The sequence below is a fragment of the Rhinatrema bivittatum genome, chromosome 4 (genome assembly GCF_901001135.1).
Source record: "Rhinatrema bivittatum chromosome 4, aRhiBiv1.1, whole genome shotgun sequence".
In the NCBI taxonomy this organism is placed as follows: Eukaryota; Metazoa; Chordata; class Amphibia; order Gymnophiona; family Rhinatrematidae; genus Rhinatrema; species Rhinatrema bivittatum.
The window spans coordinates 197258037-197277035 of record NC_042618.1 but is presented as its reverse complement, the minus strand read 5'-3'; the positions used below and the strand labels follow the sequence as shown (position 1 = coordinate 197277035).

The following is an 18999-nucleotide window of genomic DNA, read 5'->3' as shown; positions in this document are numbered from 1 at the left end:
TGTCCTGCTAACACACAATACAGCACTCCTTTCTGCTAGAAACTCTTTCACCATATTAAAGTCACTATTTCTCCTATTTAGCTTTTTGCCAGTGTGCTCTCACCCAACCCAGCAGACCATACAACCGCTATAGATGAGTCAGACTCACACCCCGACTTCGCGAGTTCCTCCAGCAATTGAATCTTACAGATCTGTTTGAAAAAATGTAACACACACCCAGACAAATGTCAACATGCCATGGTTAGTGTTTCTTAAAGGGCGAGACCCTCTCTTTCAACCTGTCAGTAGCAAATAATATTGCTCACAGGGTTTTAAAATATTGCTTGAATGCCTCACAGTTGCTTTTTTTTTTTTTTTTTTTTACCCCCCAGCCTTCTTCTGTTTTGGTTTCTTACACACGCCGGTCGTTGGCATTTCTTTTTCCGTTGCTATGCTTTTAGTTTGTTGGTTTTGCACCCCTACTTAAAGTTTCTTCCCAGGTATCCAATAATTCTCTCTGAGCCTGGTCTGCGTTGAATTGACTCGGTCTTGGATTAGCTGGGTCTGAGTAGCAACCTTTGCTCTGTCTGAGCCTTTTCAAACCCCGCGGAGAGCCAGGGCTGCCGTCCACGTCTCTTCCCGGATCCCAGGCAGGGAGGTGAGTTCGCTGCTTTCCTTCTCAAACTCCAAGTGGAGAATGTTTGCCAGTGGCTTCTGCATTAAATTCTTTCGGTTTACTCAGCCTGCAGTTGATATAACAGGTACGCTCTGTCTGTTGTAAACATTAGGGACGATAGAGAACGGTGCTGTGGTTAAAGCAGCGAGGTACTGATCGGAGGGGGACGGCATGGCATAAAGAGGGCACAGAGGGAGCAGGTCAGCAATGCAGCACCGTGCGAGGTGACCGCCGGTGATGTGCAGGCTCTCTCCCCGCAGGATGCTCTGCTTCTAAGACCGCGGGACTTTGGGAGGTGGGAAAGAGTTGCTCCGGAGAAATCTCAGATGTGGGAGGCGTGCGACCCTGTGCTCTCAGGGCTGGCACCTGTATAGCCGAGCGATTTCTATCAATTCCGAGAAAAGAGTGGAGCAAAAAACATGGATTGTAAAAATGTCAACAGACGGTGTCTTGTAAGAGAGCAGAGCCTTGAAATACGATTGTACGTAAAAATACATTTTCTTGGAATTTAAGTATTTCCCCCACTACCCCCTTCGGCAATATGCTAATCCCAGTAAGTCCTCCTTTGTCAATTTGGAAGGTCTCTTTACCAGTTTCTTAATTCATATTCTAAATATCTTGAGGGGAGTGTTTACTCAGGGTAAAGACAGCAGTGCTGACTGCAGCAACAAAAGGGGGAACTGTTTGGATCCATCTATCTATCGCATGTTGCAGCAACACAGAAGGAGCAGCCAGAGGCTGAAGTGGAGACTGCAGTAGAACAGAGACAGCAGCCAGAGTAAGAGGGTACTGAAGAGGTGACCACAACAGCACAGAAATAGCAGCCACAAAGAGGATTGGGGGGGAGGGGTTGAATAGGAGATTGCTGCAGCAGCACAGAGAGAGCAGATATAGACGGAGGGAGCTAAGGAGGAGACTGCTGCAGGAGCACAGGGAGGATAACTTTCATAACTACTGGTGCATGTCCATATTCGCATGTATATGGTTGCAGCAAAGTTGCTACAGTATTTTATAACCTGTGTGCAAACAATATGCGCAGGTTATAAAATATGAGTACATATGCGCGCAAACATGCTTGCGTACGTAAAATCGAGCTGCACAAGCTTGGACTTATCCAAATAAGTAGTGGCTTTTATCCAGGTAAGCTCCAATTTATCCAGCAGAGGAGTGGCACTTAGATGGATAAGTCTGAAAAGCACTACTTAGATGGACAAATAGTGCTTTTCAGATCTAGCTAAGTCTGCCAGCTGCTACTTAGCCGGATAAATCTGAATATAGCTGGATAAGTGCCACTGCTTATCCAGATAAATTAAAATGTGTTCTTCTAAGTAGTGGCAAAGACTGTATGTAGCTGGATAAGTTGGAATTTAGCTGGATAAGTGTGTGCACATGATATACTCGTGGATTTGTACTTCAGATTTTAAAGGGATATGTGAGTAGATTTTATTCACTTAGATACATTTACCCCTTTAAGTGGAAATGAAATGACCAGTTTTACCAATTAGTCTACCAGTTCGCTCCATCCATCTGCAGTTTATGAAGACTCTCCTGGCACTTCAGCCTGAAGTGCTCCTATGTCACCTAGGCCCTCTACCCAGTCATGTTACTCCAGATATTGAGCAGGAGTAAATATATGCAAGTAAGGTGCCACATTTACATACCTAAATTGTTTATAAAATAGCAATTTACTCAAGTAAAGGTTGGCCCCTCCCTGGAATGCCCCGACCCGTCCCTTTTTTATATGTGTAAACTTACTCGCGGACTTAGGGTATAGCCACTGCTATTACTGGTATTAGAAGCATGGGATCTACTTAATGTTTTGGGTACTTGTAACCTGGATTGGCCTCTGTTGGAAACAGGATGCTGGGCTTTATGGACCCTTGGTCTGACCCAGTATGGCAACTTCTTATGTTCTTATGACCCTGATTTATGCATGTATTTAGAAGTTTTTAAATACCATATACTCGCAAATATATCTATTCTACATGCACAAATGCTATTTTTGCACACACAGCTTTTAAAAATTCACCTTATAGAGAGCACCCGGTGCTGATGGAGGTTAAAGAGCTAATTGCAGCAGAAAGACAGCGAAAGGAGTGAGAGCCAGAAGCAAAGTATACTGTAGATATCCAAATGTTGTCTCCTGTTTGGTGGTGCTGCAGGGAAGGTTACCAGATTGCTGTAGGTCATCAAAGTCAGGCTGTGTGAGCATATTTTGACCCATTGCACATAGTTAGGGATGTGTAGCTCAAATTTTATAAGGAATAACCAGACTAAAATTTCTTATTTGCAATGGGGTGGAGTCCAGACTTTATCTTGTACCCGTTGACCTAGAGTAATCCGGTAACCAGAAAGGACAGGCGTGCAAAAGTCCTGTCCAGTTCTGTTGTCACCTCAATAACAGTGACATGAATGCTTTCCATTATTGGGCACATTGTGAAATTAACCAAAATCTGCAAAAAAAAAAACCCCACAATCATCACCTATGTAGCAAACCTGGCATACCAAAACACAACTCTCAGGATTTGCACAGCAATAACCCTACCTATGAAAATCTGGCAATGCAAATATTGAAATGTGCCCTAGAACACCAGTACACCTCCTAATGGGAAGCAGATTGGAAAAGAGAACAAGCTGAGCTGCTCAGATCCTTACAAACAAAGTACGTTGCTAGCAGAGACCCTCATCTTGGTCACACATGCAAAACAGACGGATCCTCATGAAATACAGAATAAGTAACCACAGTTTAGAAACAGAATTATGCAGATAAAAACTAATCTGGAAACCCCAAGAAGCCAGACTCTCTCTGAATGCAGTGCAACACTGGAGAAATAGAAACAGAGAGGCATTTCCTTCTATTCTGTGCAAAATACAAAGAGATCAGAGATGCACATTTCTGAAAGCTGACAGAGAAAATCAAATACATCCCACAAAAGGAGCAGGAAAAACTCCTTATAGTCCTGGGGGAAAGAGGAGAAACAGCAGCTATAGCAGCAAAATATATTGTGACCTACCACTAGGCCAGAAATGTAATCTGATAAGAGACCATCACCATAACTTGGAAATTGGCCTTGTTACCGACCTTTCTGTACTTTGTCATTTTATTTTACTGCTGTTATTGCTATTATATTTTTTTTCTTAAAAAAAAAAACCCAAAACTTATCTATTCCCTTTGTCTTTCCGTCTGTGCACATATTTTGTTATGATTTCTGACCGCGGGCATCCGCTTACCACCCGCAAACCAATGGTCTGGCAGAGAGAACAAATCAAACGCTCAAGCAGTTCCTTTGCATCTATGTTAATAATAAACAAGACGACTGGGCAAACCTGCTCCCGTGGGTCGAGTTCGCCCTGAACTCGCACCCTTCCACTGCCACCGGTTTATCCCCATTCCAGTTGGTCTATGGGAAGCAACCTCGACCGTCACTGCCTGTTCCTATTACCGTGACGTCCCCGGTGGCCCAACTCTCCGCGGATGAACTACATCGACTCTGGATCTCCACCCGACACGCCCTGCTCAAAGCCAATCAAATGGTGAAGAAATATTCTGACCGCCGATGAAGACCTCGTCCTCCTCTGTGACCCGGTCAGAAGGTATGGCTGAGCACATGATTCATCCGGCTAAAATTTAAAATCGGCGCAACTTGCCCCTCAGTTCATTGGGCCAATTCCCATCCTCCGATGTATTGGTGCAGTGTCCTATCAGCTTCAACTACCATCGTCGCTCAAAATCCATAACACCTTCCATGCCTCCCTTTTGAAGCCCTTGGTGCTGTCCTGGCCTTCCAGCACGCCTCCAACACCCCAATCCGTCACTTCTGAAGACGATACCACCTATCAGGTCCGAGAAGTGTTGGACGTTCGGAAACATAGGAAGAGATGGGAATATTTGCTAGCCTGGGAGGGGTTCGGCCCTGAAGAAAACACATGGGAACCCCTTGCCAATATTCTGGACTGGAATCTTCTCGCTCAATTCCATGCTGACCATCCGTCCAAACCCAAGAGGGGGGTACTGTTATGGTTTCTGACCGTGGGCGGCCGCGGCTGAACCCCCTACCTCCACTCGTGACGTCAGGGCTGCCACTGCGGCAGCAGCAGGGAAAGTGCGCTATGCCGGCCTCCTGCTCCCATCTCTCGCCCCCGCTCCCTGGCACAGGCCCGCGGGGTTTTCAGGAGGGAGAGACGCCCCTCGGGTCTCCTCTTGCGGCATTGGGCCACTCTGCAGGCACTTCCGGGAACGGCCTGCCTGCTCTGCTCTTAGGCACGAGGTCATGCCTCCTGAGCAGATTTAAAGGGGCCTTGTTCCCTAAATTGCCTTCACCTGTTCCTGATGGGCCAGGCACAGGAAAGTACTTAAGGAGACTTCCTCCAGTCACACTTTGACTTGGCAACGAGTCTGCTCGCTCCGGTGAGTCTCCTGGTGCCCTGGGTTCCTGGTTCCTTCTTCTACTTGAACGATTCTTCGGTGTGTGACTTCAGACTGGCAAGCGGTGATTCTTCGATGTGTGACTTCGAACTGGCAAGCGGTGATTCTTCGGTGTGTGACTTCGGACTGGCAAGCGGTGATTCTTTGATGTGTGACTTCGGACTAGCAAGCGGTGTTTCTTCGGTGTGTGACTTCGGACTGGCAAGTGACCTCGGACTACTTCGGACCGTCCACCTTCAAGGGCCCACCTAAGTCCCAGCGGCCCGGGTCCCTATGGGTTCCTCCTGGGGGGGCCGCGGGCTTCCAGTGGCGAAGATCCAGCTGGCCCTTGCACCGATTCCGCACCTCTTCGACCTCCCAAAGATCCACCTAAGTCCCAGTGGCCCGGGTCCTTACGGGCGCCTCCTGAGGGGACTGCGGGCTTCCAGCGGCGAAGAACCGGCCAGCTCCTACTTCGATTCCGCCTCACCACCCGACGGGGGAACACGAGGAGCCATTTCCTCAGGTGGTACCAACTCCCCCTCGGCCCAAGGGTTCACATCTCTCCAGGTCATAACATATTTCCTGAGTTATTCAACCATTTCTCGTGTGATCGGTGCTTGTTTTGTTATGGTCTTTTTATGTTATGATTATGAATGTATAATTGTTACCTGCTGCCATGTGGAGCATGTAGGCTATAAAACTTTTAAAATAAATAAATAAAACCTATAGCAACCAGGAACCAAAATAATGTTTTCTCATAACTTATGGATCTAGCTCAAAAGAGAGAAAAAATGAACCAAAAAAATTAAACAAAATAAATACTAATAAAATAGAGAATCATTATCCTTTGCATCCAACTGAGCTTCTCAACTCACCCAAGATTGGGGACTACCTTCTCATGAATTAGTTTGTACAACTGAAATGCCTGTATATTGAGACCAAGAACATGTGATTCATGAAAGCTCTTACATGATGTGGGTCTTTTTAATTCCAGACCAGCACTGTCCAGGATCGGACCGAGCAAGGTGGACACCCTGGGCAGGCCAGAGTGGCGCTCCCGTCTCCCACTCCCTTCCAGTCTTGGGAACAGAGGGACAGACCAGTCTGGCACCCCTTTCCATCAGAGATAGCCACTGCTCGGCCTACCTTTCTCTACTCCAACAGGCAGTAGCTGCCGATGTTGAGGGGGGGGGGGGGGAGAGGCCCTGCTGGCTCAGTTCCACCTCGCACTACCTTGCATTGTCCCGCTTCACCTGAGCACAGCCCAACCAGGTCTGCAGCAGCTAAAAGTGGGTAGTGCGCAGGTGGATGCATGGAACCTAGGCAGCAGCAGCTGTTCCTGCAGCCCTGGTGAACAGCCAAAACTACTAGGCCCCAATGCCCCCCCAACAGTAGCTGCTTTGGGCAGCCGCCTGGTTGGCCTGTCCCTTACTCCAGCCTTGACTGTCCCAGGGCAGGGCTGACTGTAGATTGGTGCAAGGCATAGATGCCAGCTCTTTGGGTGCTTGGGCACCCCCAATATTGAGCATCTGGGGAGGAGTAAATTGTGTTGCGTTTTGAACAATCATTTTGAAAAGTTGGCACCTATGGTTAGGGCACAGGTGCTTCAGCTCCTGCAGGCGCCTCCCTCCTCCCCCAAGATATTGAAGGGAAAGGGCACCTGAGATTGAAATGCCAGAGATGGGGGCACTGTACTTTTTGTTCTAATGTAGATGACTCCTTGCACGGACCACTGCAGCTCCTGCCCAATCAGTGCTCCCGAGGAACTGGAAGTGATGTTAAACATTAAGGGGCAGGGCTGCCATGGAATAACAAGGATGGCCTTGCCAAGAGGTGGTGGTGGGACTGGACTTGATCAAATTTATAACATGTTTTGCAATCATCGATGGCAGGGGATGGGAAGATGAAGAGTTAAACAAAACAAAAAATCCCTCTCCTACAAATTTCTCTGCAATTCTTTTCAATCTTCTTATTTTTTAAATACTGTATGTATTACTTTGGCAACACTTGTACACATTGTCAAACTAATAAAGTTTCATGAATCTGAAAGGAAGAGGAAGCATAAACTCTCATGTTTTGCAGCCAGGCTCCAGCACCTTAGCAGGAAGGCGAGCATGTCTCTTGAGAAAGATCCACAAAAGCTGGAACAGCAAAACTTGAATCCCAAAGAAAATCCATCCACAACACTCTTCCGGGAGTATCTGAGGATCCGGACAGTTCATCCTCAGCCAGACTATGGTAAGAGATCACTTTTCTCCTTTTGACTATTATAAGAGAGGCTCAATCTTTTCTCTCTGTGACTGAAGGAAGATTCAGCCCTGGGGCTCTTCTGTTATGCATTCGGCTTAGAATTGGGATGTTGTGGCTAGCTATTAAGTAGCAATCATTTGTACTCTAAATCTTTTTTTTTTTTTACATTAAATAGAAACATAGAATCCACTGGCAGGTAAGCACATCAAGGTCAGTCTGGTCTGCCCCCCTCCATTCAGGCTGTAGAGCCATAGACCCCAGTTGACTTTTGGCTCTCCCTTCACTTCTGCATAACTAGGGATGCGCTGTGCTTATCCTATACTGTATGGAATTGTCACGGTTTCGGTCTCCACCAACATCTCCAGGAGACCAGTCCAGGCATTCACCCCCTTTTCCATGAAGAAATATTTCCCAGTGTTGCTTCTGACTCTTGCCGTTTGGAGCATCATACAGTGAGCTCTCATTCTTGAACAATTTCTCCTCTGAAAACGGCTTGCATCTTGTGCATTGGTACTTCTGAAGTATTTGGATGTCTCTTTCATATCTCTCTCTGTTTCACGCTTGGCCTCTGTGTGGCTGGCATCCAAGTGCAGGGTCTGGGCTGTGAGCTGAGGACAGTTTCTTGGACTTTTGACTGAGAACCTGTTAAATGCAGGGAATGAGTGCCCTGCTACCTGACCCTGTTGGAGAGACGATGAAATGACTGTGGAATGGATTATAGGTTGTTTAACTGAGAGGAGACAGGGTGTAATGGTTAATGGAACCTACTCTGAAGAGAGAACGGTGATAAGCAGAGTGCTTCAAGGACTGGCTCTGGAACTGGTTCTGTGGAATTATCTTTGTGAGCGATTATTGCGGAGGAGTTAGAAGGCAAAGTTTGTTTTTTTTAGGATAACACTAAGATCTGCAACACAGTGGACACACCTAAAGGAGTAGAGAGAATTAAGAAAGCTGAAAAAGTGGTTGTAGATTTGGCAGATAGGATTCAGTACCAAGACGTGCAGAGTCATGCATTTATTTATTTTTATTTAGCATATTTTATATACCGAAGTATAGCAGAGTTGCCTTCACTCCGGTTTACAGTTACAACAACTTGATACATTTAAAGTGATTTAACAGCAAACACTGTAAAAACTGGTATGGAACAATAGCATAAACAGATAATGATATACCATGTAATAGATGAAAGAAGAAATCTGAGTTCAAATCATGTAAGGGACATCTGTTATAGAACGAAAGGGAAGGATTCTGGGAGTCAGAAAGAGTTAGTCAAGGGTGGTAGATTGTATGTCGGATGGAGGGACACACAGAGGGAGAGATCTGTGGGATTATCCTTTATATTCTTTGAGTGTGCAGTCTGTGAGAGTTTGGCTGAGTAGCCAGGCTTTAAGGTCTTTTTTAATTTTTTAAAAAGATTTTATGTTTTCTTGAGCGGTCAGGTGAATAGGTAATGAGTTTCATAGCTTCGGGCCAACGATGGAAATGGCTCTGTTTCTTGTGCGGGGTGGGGGCAGCCAAAGCCTGTTGTGAACAGACTGAGAGAGAAACCTCAGGGTGATGGTGGCTGACGATCTGAAGCTAGCAAAGCCAACGTAACAAGGAAGTGGCTAAAGCCAGAGGGATGCTGGGCTGCAGGAGGAGAGGCATAACCAGCAGTAAAAAGGATAATGCCCCTGTTGAAACCTCACCTGGAGTACTGTGTTCAGTTCTGGAGACCGGATCTCCAAAAGGATAGAGACAGGATGGAAGCGGTCCAGAGAAAGGCGACCAGAATGGTGTGGGGTCTGCACCAGAGCCCCTATGAGAAAAGACTGGAGGACCCTGGAGGAGAGTAGGGACAGGGGAGATATGATCCAGACTTTTAAATAATTTGTAATTTATTCATTTATTTATCGCTTAAAAACCTAAGCGATTTACAAAAGCACAAACATAATAAAATCTGAATGGTGTTAATGATGCACAAAAATCAAACCTTTTCCGATGGAAAGGAACTAAGGGTCATGATCTGAAACTCCAAGGGGGGGGGGGGGGGGTCGCCTCAGGACCAACATAGGGAAATATTTCTTAACAGAAAGCGTGGATGCATGGAATGACCTCCCGGGAGAGATGGTGAAGACCAGAATGGGATAAACAAAAGCGCGAGGGATAAACACTGTGGATCTCTAGAGGCTAGAGGATGAAAATGAAAAGATGAGGTGACCTTTGTTAACTTTAGGTGCAACATTTCTGTATGGGGGCAACCCGCACAGTTACTACCCTTAGCAACTTGCTGGGCAGACTGGATGGGATTTTATCTGCCGACATTCACTATGTAATATGTTAAAACGGGAGGAGATGAAAAGAGAAAGCTTGACAAGGTGTGTGCCTTTTTGGAGCACAGGGTAGTTCCAGATGTGCTCTTTGTGATTTAGTGTTACGTGAAGAGTGAATGTAATTGCCAGCACATTGGTATGGAAAGCTTAATGGGGTTTGTGGGAATGAAAGAGTTGGATTGGTGGCAGGGTTCAAGGGTTGATGCTGTGAAGATGGTGGTAGGCATGTGGGAAGGGTGGCAGCGTGTGGGCAATAAGAGCAAAGGGGCAGCAGAAGGGTGCCAGGCTACAACGGGGTCTGTGCCAGGGAGCACTTGGTGGCAGCACAACCCAGCACTGCCAGGGCAACAGTTCCTGTAACATCCCCACAGCTGCTGTTCAGTACAGGGATGGGAATTGTTTGATGAGTGGATAGAGCATCAGATAATTTCCATCCTTCTGCTGAATAGCAACAGCAGGGGTGTTGCAGGAACTAATGCTGAGACTGAGGGTACTTTCAACAATAAAGTTTTGTGTCCTGTAAGAAGGATGTTACCAAATATTGCCACTTATATCACTGGATCCAAGTATTACCCAGTGTCCTCAAAAGGAAGGCAGCGGAGGGATTCAGTCTGGCCAATTGATCCTGGTAAGTGTAAAAATGTTATGCTTTGTTTTTGCTTCCTTGGTTTCTAGATCTAGGTCTTATGTGCTGATCCCTACACATTGCAGTGGGTTTTATAATAAAAAGTTACTGGATTTGGTAATTGGTTCTGCTCTGTGGCTTTATATATTTACTAGCGGAACCCGGCCACGCGTTGCAGTGGCAGAGTCGGGTTCTTTACCCTCCCTCCCCCTTCCCCTTGCTCATTTACCTCAGACACACATCCTCCTCCCCCTTGGTCACTCACCCCCCCCTTCCCTCCCCTGTCCCCACTCCAACTCTCTCCCCTCACACTCACCTCTCCCCTCATTTTCCCTCCCCTGACACTCACCTCCCCCCCTCATTCTCCATGCTGTGGCAGAGCCTGGTTAAGTTGAAAAGACAGAACAGAGCCCGGGGATGTCTGTAATATGTTTAATTTTGCAATGCTTGTGGGTATACAATATTTTTGGGTGTTCCATTGTTAGTGCAGATATACAGATTGTCAGGTTTGCCGACTTAGCACTCTTTATTTAGTTAAGTGTTTTGTGGAGGGCTAATTTGGTGCCTTTCCGAGATCAGGGACGTTTTGTGTTCATGTTTGTGTGTGCCCTCCGTCTTTCCACCCCAAAAGAACCTCAGCATAAACGTTGTGTTTAAATACGCACCCCACACCCTTCTGGCCCCCCCGCGTGAGTTGCAGAATGACCGAAACATCCCCTCCCCCCCCTGAACACGCGCGCAAGAAAATAAACTATGGCCCCCCCCACCGTGCCCCCCCCCGGATACCTGTGCAAACAGTCAGTCAGTGGAGCGGGTGTTCGGTTCGGCATCAAAGTCTTGGGTTCGGGCCGTCGCCTGTTAGCAATGAAAATGGCTCCGACGGCCCTTTGACCTCACTATGTCACTGGGGAGGAGTAATGAGAGCGCCAAGTTCCCTGACATAGTAAGGGCAAAGGTCCGCTGGCTGCCAGTCCTGAAAATGGCGTCGACGGGCTCTCGCCCGTACTATGTCACATGGGGTACTGACGCCATTGTTGTCTTCGAGTGGCATAGTAAGGGAAAGGGTCGTCGGCGCCATTTTGATTGCTGGCAGCTGACGGCCCTAGTGTACGTGATGTGTCCCAGACCGTTGTTGGCCTCCCGCTGGAGCAGCGTGGACCTGTTTCCGGTTTTGTCTGTGTTTGGAGGGTGTGGGCAGTAAGTAGAACAGGCATGTGCGTGGGGGGTGTGAGGAGGGTGTTTTTGTGTGAGTTTGGAGGGTGTGGGAATTGCGTGGCCCCCCAGTGTAGCAGCCTGGAATTTGGTGCGTTTTGGTGTGTTTTGGGAGGGTGTGTGAAGTAAGTCCAATTGGCATGTGGGGGGGGGGGTGTGAGGAGTGTGTGTTCTGAGGGTGTGTGAATTAAATACATTTGTCATGTGTGGGGGGGTGTGAGTGTGTGTGAAAGGTGTAAGAGGTTGCGCTTGTGCTGACGTCCACCAGATGTTGCTGTTTTGTGGAACCAATTTTTAAACCTTTTTTTTACCTGTCACAGGTGTGACATATATGTAATGTAAGTGTATAAGATCCTTCCCGTATGGGAACTGAAGGTTGGGTGCAAATTTGAACGCAATCGGTTAAGTGGTTGCCAAGATTAGCGATTTTGTACAAACTATTTAACATTTTTATTTATATAGATATATACCAAAGTCAAAATTCAAAGCGCACTCAGCGCTGTTTAGCTAAGCTAAGTAGCGGCCCCTGAATATGCGCCCACGTTTAGTGGCCACCACTTAGCTGTATAAGAAGTGGGTGGGCAATGGGCGGATCAGGGCGGTGCAAGCTCACCATACAACCTATGTGGCTAACTGACTATATTCGGACTTAGCCGCATAAGTTGTATGGCTAAGTTAGATGTGCCATAGAACAGGTCTAAACTTAGCCGGTTAGACTAATGCAGCTAAGCGCTCAGTTATATGCATTGATTCAGTGGCATAGCCGTGCTGCTGAATATACATTGTAACTTAGCAGATAAGTTCTAATTGGCTAAGTTACTTAAATGGTCAGCTTTGAATACTGACTTCCTCATGCCTTGCAATGTCTTCACACCCTTGTACAACTTCTATATTTTGCAGTTTAAAAAATACAAATTAAAATGCATTAAAGTAGGACTATTTCATTGATCTATACAACATAATCTACACTTTCATCAGGAAAGAACAATTACAGAAATATTCCAAAATTAATTAGGAATAAAAAAAACCAAAAAGTCTTGCTTGCATAAATCTTCACACCCTTTGAGTCAGTACTTGGTGGAAGCCCCTTTTGCGGCAATAACAGCCGTGAGCCATTTAGGGTAAGTGGCTACCAACTTTGCCCAGTGAGATGGTGCAGTTTTTGCTCATTCTTCCTGGCAGAAGAGATCAAGCTGTTTCAGGTTGGCTGCAGTCTTCAAGTCTTGCCACAGATTTTCTGTTGGATTCAGGCCTGGGCTGTGACTTGGCCACTCAAGGATTTTGACTTTCTTCTTGCCGAGTCATTCCATTGTTGCTTTTGCTTTGCGCTTAGGATCATTGTTCTTCTAAAAGGTGAAACTTCTTCCCAGTCCCAGGTCTGTGGCAGACGGGAACAGGTTTCCTGTCAGATCTGCCTGCATCATCCATTTTTTTTTTCTTGATCTACCTAATGTTTGGGAACTTGCCAGGTACTTGTAGCCTGGATTGGCCACTGTTGGAAACAGGATGCTGGGCTTGATAGACATGTTCTTAAGTCTCCCTGCCCCCAGTGTGGCAAATCCATCCCCACAGCATAATGAAGAGGTGATTGCAGCAGTCATGGTGGGGAGTGGGAAAGGGAGAGGCTGCTCTCTCCGTGCTGCTGCAGCAGCACGGAGAGAGCAGCCACAGCTGGAAGGAGCCAAAGAGGAGCGTGCAGCGGCACAATGAGAGCAGCCTAGGCTGGTGGAGGCTGCAGAAGAGACTGAAGAGCTGGAGGGGGGCTGAAGACCATAAACCATGCTTTACTGGAAGGTTGGTGATAGCTGGGTGATGTGCTGTGTTTATTTTATGGCACACTCATTGCTTAACATTGAGACCAAAAAGTTCCACTTTGGTATCATCAGACGACAAAACCTTCTCCCACATGTGTTCAGTGTCCTCTAAGTATTTCTTTGCAAATGCTGTGCGGCCTGTCATATGGCTTTTCTTCAGCAGTGACTTCCTTCTTGCCACCTTTCCATACAGGCAATGTTTCTAGAGTAGTCTTGAAATTGTCGAGCAGTCAACATTTTCCCTGGTCTCAGCCAGAGACCTCTGTAGTTCTTTTGAAGTAATCTTGGGTCTCACAGTGACCTTCCACAGCAGTCTCCTCAACCCACAGTTATTGCTTTTGGAGGGTTGACCTGATCGCAGCAGTGTCTTGCCAAACTGTTTCCACTTTACAATGATGGACCTGACAGGGCCCCAAGGGATATTCAAGCACATTTAATTGTTCTTATAGCCTTCACCCAATCTGTACCTTTGAATAACGTTATCCCGGAGTTCTTTCAGCAGCTCCTTGTTCAGCATATTTTAACTTTTGCTTCAAATTCACTTCCTATGACAGAAACAGCTTGATTTTTCATCGAGACATATTTGAAACACAGTTCAGTTACTGTGAGTTGACATAAGTGGACTGTGTTTAACTTAAGGCAATTTTTTGAACAGCAACTAATTTGGGTTTGCTGTGATGACAAAGAGCGTGAAGACCTTTTTTTTTATTCTTAATTACTTTTGGAGGATTTCCATCATTCTTTCACAATGAAAGTGTAGAATATGTTGTATAGATCAGTAAAACGGACTCCTACTTTAATGCATTTTGATTTGATTTTTCAGACCGCAGAATGTGACAAATGTACGAGGGTATGAAGACTTTTACAAGACTGTATGTGTGTGTGTTTGTGTGTGTGTGTGTATATATATAGTATATATTCTGCTGAGTGACTCTTGTCAAATGCATTAACTTGGAGACACATTTTAAGGGGCACAAAAAGTTAAAATGTCTCCCAGGATCCCTAGCTAGCAGAAATGCAAACCAGATTGTAAGTGAAATCAAAGAAAAGAGAGGAGATTCTAAAATTGATGTTATAGTCCACTTGGGGACCAATTATCTGGATAAAAATAGCTTCAGTGCAGCACAGAGAGAGTTCCAGAATCTGGGAAAGGGTCTTAAACACATGGTAAAGTCCTTGGCCTTCTCGGAGGTATTCCCTGTTCAAGGAAAGGGAGAAGAATGGCTAAGTTGTATAACACACGTCAATATGTGGCTCAAAACCTGGTGTAATGAAGAAGGTTTTAGATATAGAGGTAGCTGGATCCATGGATGAAACAACAGAAGATTATACTGTAATGATAGCCTACATTTTTCTGTGCTGGAAGGAAGAGCCTAAGTGAGAAATTTGGAACATACATTGGCAAATATTTAAACTAGAGAACGGGGTGGTAGTTGGAAGTGTATGGATTCAGAATGTCACATCCAATGAACATGTCTAGATAATGGGAAAGATGACGAGAGAGAATCTTAATAGTTCACTCAGCAGAAGGGTAGGAGAGGAGACCAGTTATGAGTCTATATGGAGTATAAGCAAGCCAAAGAGAAACAGCTGGAAAGCAATGAGCACAAATGCTCACGGTCCAAGCAATAAGGTTCCAGATCTGCAAACCCTATTGGTGGAGGTAGATTTAGATGTTATTACTATTTATGAGATATGGTTCGAAGAGTACCCATAAATGGGATATGGCCATACCAGGCTATAACATATTGAGGAAGATCAGAGGGTAGAAAGGGAGGAGTAGCTGTTTGTCAAACATAAAAAAATAATATTAAAAAAACTGAAAAGCTGGGTGTATGGGGAATGGAGATGATGGCATATCCAGTGTGGATGGCATATCCATTCACACTGGTGTGATGTACATATCACTAACCCATTTGGAGGAACTAGACAGAGATCTGACTGAAGACATCAAAAAGGTAGGAATGAAAAGAGAGGTGTTATTGGAAGGAGACTAACCTGCCGGATATGGATTCGAGTATCCCATCTGCGGAATCAGCTAGAAGTAGTGAGATTATAGATGCTGTTCAGGGGACTTTGCTTAGACAATTGGTGACAGAACCCACAAGAGAAGGGGGTGGTACTAGACCTGGTTCTCACAATGTCTCTAATGTCCAAGTGGGTGTCTATCTGAGCAACAGTGATCATTAGACGGTATGGTGTGATATGATGACCAAGGTGGAGAGGATCCACACAAAGCTCAAAGTCCTGGATTTCACAAATATCTAATTTATTAAAATGGCAAAGTACCTTAACGAAGTGCTGGATGGATGGGAGGATATAGCTGAAGTGAAAGAAGAAGGGGCTAAACCAAAAAGAGTTACAATAAGGGCAACAAATCTTTATGTAAGGAAGGTAAATAAAAGCAAGAAGAAAAGGAAACCAATATGGTTTCCGAAGAGATGGCCGAAAAAATAAAGGCCAAAAGTTTAGCATTCAAAGATTTCACAGGATCTCAAAAAGATGAGCACAGGAAACAATATTTGGCAAAGCTTAAACAGACAAAGAAAGAAATACCGATGGCAAAAGCACAAGTGGAAGAAAAGATTGCTGAAGAAGCAGAGCAAGGTGACAAGACTTTTTACAGATCTGTCGGAAAAAGGGAGGAAGGCCAGAAGTGGAATTGTAAGATTAAAAGGTGATGGGGGAGTAATGTGAGGAGAGGGACAGTGAGAGAGCAGAAATGCTAAACAAAGACTTCTGTTCAGTATTCACTAAAGAAGAGCTTGGTGAGGGATCATTAATGGTTAGCAAAGATACAGATGGGAAGAGGGGGAGATACCACATCATTCACGGAACAGAGTGTTTGTATGGAACTTGCAAAACTGAAGGTGAAGGAAGCTATGCGGCCAAATGAGGTACATCCAAGGATACCAAAGGAGCTCAGAGATGTTCTGGTGGGTCCACTGAAGGACTTGATTAGTAGATAATTGGAGACAGCAGTGGTTCCACAGGACTGGAGAAGGTTGACTATGATCCTTCCTAACAAAATTGGTAAAAGAGAGGTAGTTCAAACTACAGACTACAGCCTTACCTCAGTGGTGGTAAAATTAAAAGAGACGCTGCTGAAGAAAAGGGTAGGGAACTACCTACTATCCAGTGGGTTGAAAAATCTCCGGAAGCATGGTTTTACCAGAGGCAGATTGTGTCAAAGAAATCTGATTGATTTTTTTAAATTGGGTGAGGAGAGAATTAGATCTCAGGCAATCACTGTACGTGGTTTTCTTGGATTTCAGAAAAGCTTTTGATACTGTCCCACATAGGAGGCTCAGGAATAAACTGAGCAACTTGGGGGTGGGCTCCCAGGCGACTGGATTAGAATTTGGCTGAGTGATAGTTGACAGAGGGTGATGGTAAATGGAATTCCCTCAGAGAAGAGAGAGGTGATTAGTGGGGTACTTGGGGGGGATTGGCCCTGGGGTTGGTTCAGTTCACTGCCTTTGTGAGTGATATTGTGCAAGGGTTAAATGGAAAAGTTTGTCTTTTTTGCAAATGTCACACAGATGTGCAATAAAGCGGACATGCCTGAGGGAGTAGACAGAATGTGAAGCAACCTAAAAAAAGCTTAAGGAATGGTCAAAGGCTTGCTAGTTAAAATTCAGTGTAAAAAAAGTGCAAGATCATGCATTTGGAATACAAGAATCCAAAGGAGCTTTACGCAATGAGGTGGGTGGAGGGAGGGAGTTGCTGATGTGCACTAATCAGGAGAGAGACCTCGGGCTGATAGTATCCGATGAACTCAAGGTGGTGAAACGGTTTGACAAGGCAGTGGCTAGAGCCAGAATAATGCTATGCTGCAGAGAGAGAGGCATAACCAGTAGAAAAAAAAGAGATGATGATCCTCCTGTATGGGTCGTTGGCGAGGCTTCACTTAGAATACGGTGTTTAGTCCTGGAGGCCGTATCTGGAAAAGGACAGAGATAGGCTAGAGGCTGTCCAGAGAGGCAACCAAAAAGGTGTGGGGTCTGCACCAAAAGTCACATAGCAAATCAGGGATTCATATCTAGTTCAGCTAGATATCTCATCAGCTTTTGACACTTTTAATCATGAGAAGCTTGTGACCCGTCTCCAACAAGCTGGGTTGAGTGGTGTTGTCTTACCATGGTCTAGGTCATTTTTTACAAATCATGTACAGTTAGGTTCTGGTGGGACGAATATTGTATTCGGTGTACCACAGGGCTCGGCACTGTCTTCTGTCCTGTTTAACATATACTTGCACCCTTTGTGAATATTTTTAAGACATTAAGATTAATGTATTTTATTTTTGCTAATGGCATTCAGCTTTTTGTACCATATATTGAGGATGGCACTTTTTCAGTACTGTTTTTCCAGAAATGTATGGAGTCAGTTAGTAGTTGATTGAATAGTAATGAATTGTTTCTTAATTTGCCAAAGTCTACTCTTTGTGGGTAGGAAAAAACCTTCCACAAAACAATTTAACTAATCTGGTATTTGAAGGTGTTCACCTGACATTTGCCTTTAAAATAGATAAGGCAGCTTTTCATAAACTTAAGCTGTTGAGACCTTTAAAGATATTTTTGTTAAAAGAGCTTTTAAGATCCATTTTTCAGGCCTTATTGTTTGGATTATTGTAACAGCAACTCCCTAACAGAAAAGTGTTGAGACTTAAATTGTTGGATTTTGCCAGCTGACAGAATCCCTTATCTTTTCTGAAGCTTTGGAGGTTGAGCTGTGAGATCATGTTGCCTTTGGTGTCTGTTGCTTCCTCACTGAGGTCACCCTTGCGTTGAGAGTTGCTTGAGAGGACCATCGTAGCTCAAGTGGCATAACAGCACACAAAGAGAGTTCATTCAACTGGTTTGACTAGAAATACTCTTAAGTTCAGAATTGCTGCTAATCAAATCGAGTGCCAGCTGTGACAGTGCAAGCTCCATGGCCTTGTGGTTCTATTGTGGTAGAAACTGCACACCAGAAACCTGCTGATTGCAGGATATATTTGTAAGAAAGATTGCATTGAGAGCATCTGCTCTACGAAATCCAAGATGCAAATAAAGGAGAAGCAGCGTGAGCACCGCATCATATCAGTTCATCCATAATTCTGAATCAGTGTGGCACTGAGTGAAATAGAAGCGGACTTATGAATGACTGTCCCATTCTCTCTCAAGAGCATAACTTTGTAACTTTGAATGACGTTGAGATAAGTGTGTTCAGAGAGAGCACTCTTATTACAACTATCAGCCATCGTGCTACTTGACTACCTGGTGCATGAGCATCATGAGATCTTGTGATGCAAGTATCCAAGTTGGTACTTGCCAAGCTTCACTGCTGCAACTCTAACATAGTAACAAAGTAGATGTCAGAAAATAAGGAACATTTGGCCCACTCAGTCTACATGGTTTTCCCTCCTACACTGTTTTAGCTAAGGATATTTCCCAGCTGTACAAGCTTGGCCATCTACATTACTCTAGCTATGGCCATCACCCTTCTCTACCCTTGCTCCTGCCCACTGTAGTAAGACTATCTCCCAGATTTTCAGCCTTACAAATTTGACCACCGGCAGGATATCACGTCTTTTGATCTTAGCTGGGAACTGTAACCCAGTTAGCCTGTTGCCCTGAAGCACTGAACTTTTTTTTTCTTCCTAGTATTGGCAAGGTTTTAAATGCCTGTAAGGGAAACTTTTAGGTGGGAGTTTTGACAAACTATGACCCTATAAGTGCACC

At 45.1% G+C, this 18999-nt stretch overlaps 1 protein-coding gene across 4 annotated transcripts in view; it reads left to right on the top strand.

Moving 5' to 3' along the window:
* The first annotated feature begins 411 nt into the window (after positions 1-411).
* Positions 412-18999, top strand: part of ACY1 (aminoacylase 1) — a 55807-nt gene continuing 37219 nt past the window's right edge. The window contains exons 1-2 of one of the 4 annotated variants that reach the window (XM_029599504.1): positions 412-740; positions 7146-7301. In XM_029599504.1, coding sequence (XP_029455364.1) covers positions 677-740; positions 7146-7301 — 220 coding nt within the window. In that variant the 5' untranslated portion in view covers positions 412-676. Of the gene's footprint in view, positions 741-4197; positions 4250-7145; positions 7302-18999 lie in introns of those variants that run through there. The other 3 variants (XM_029599507.1, XM_029599506.1, XM_029599505.1) reach the window with 3 other exon arrangements.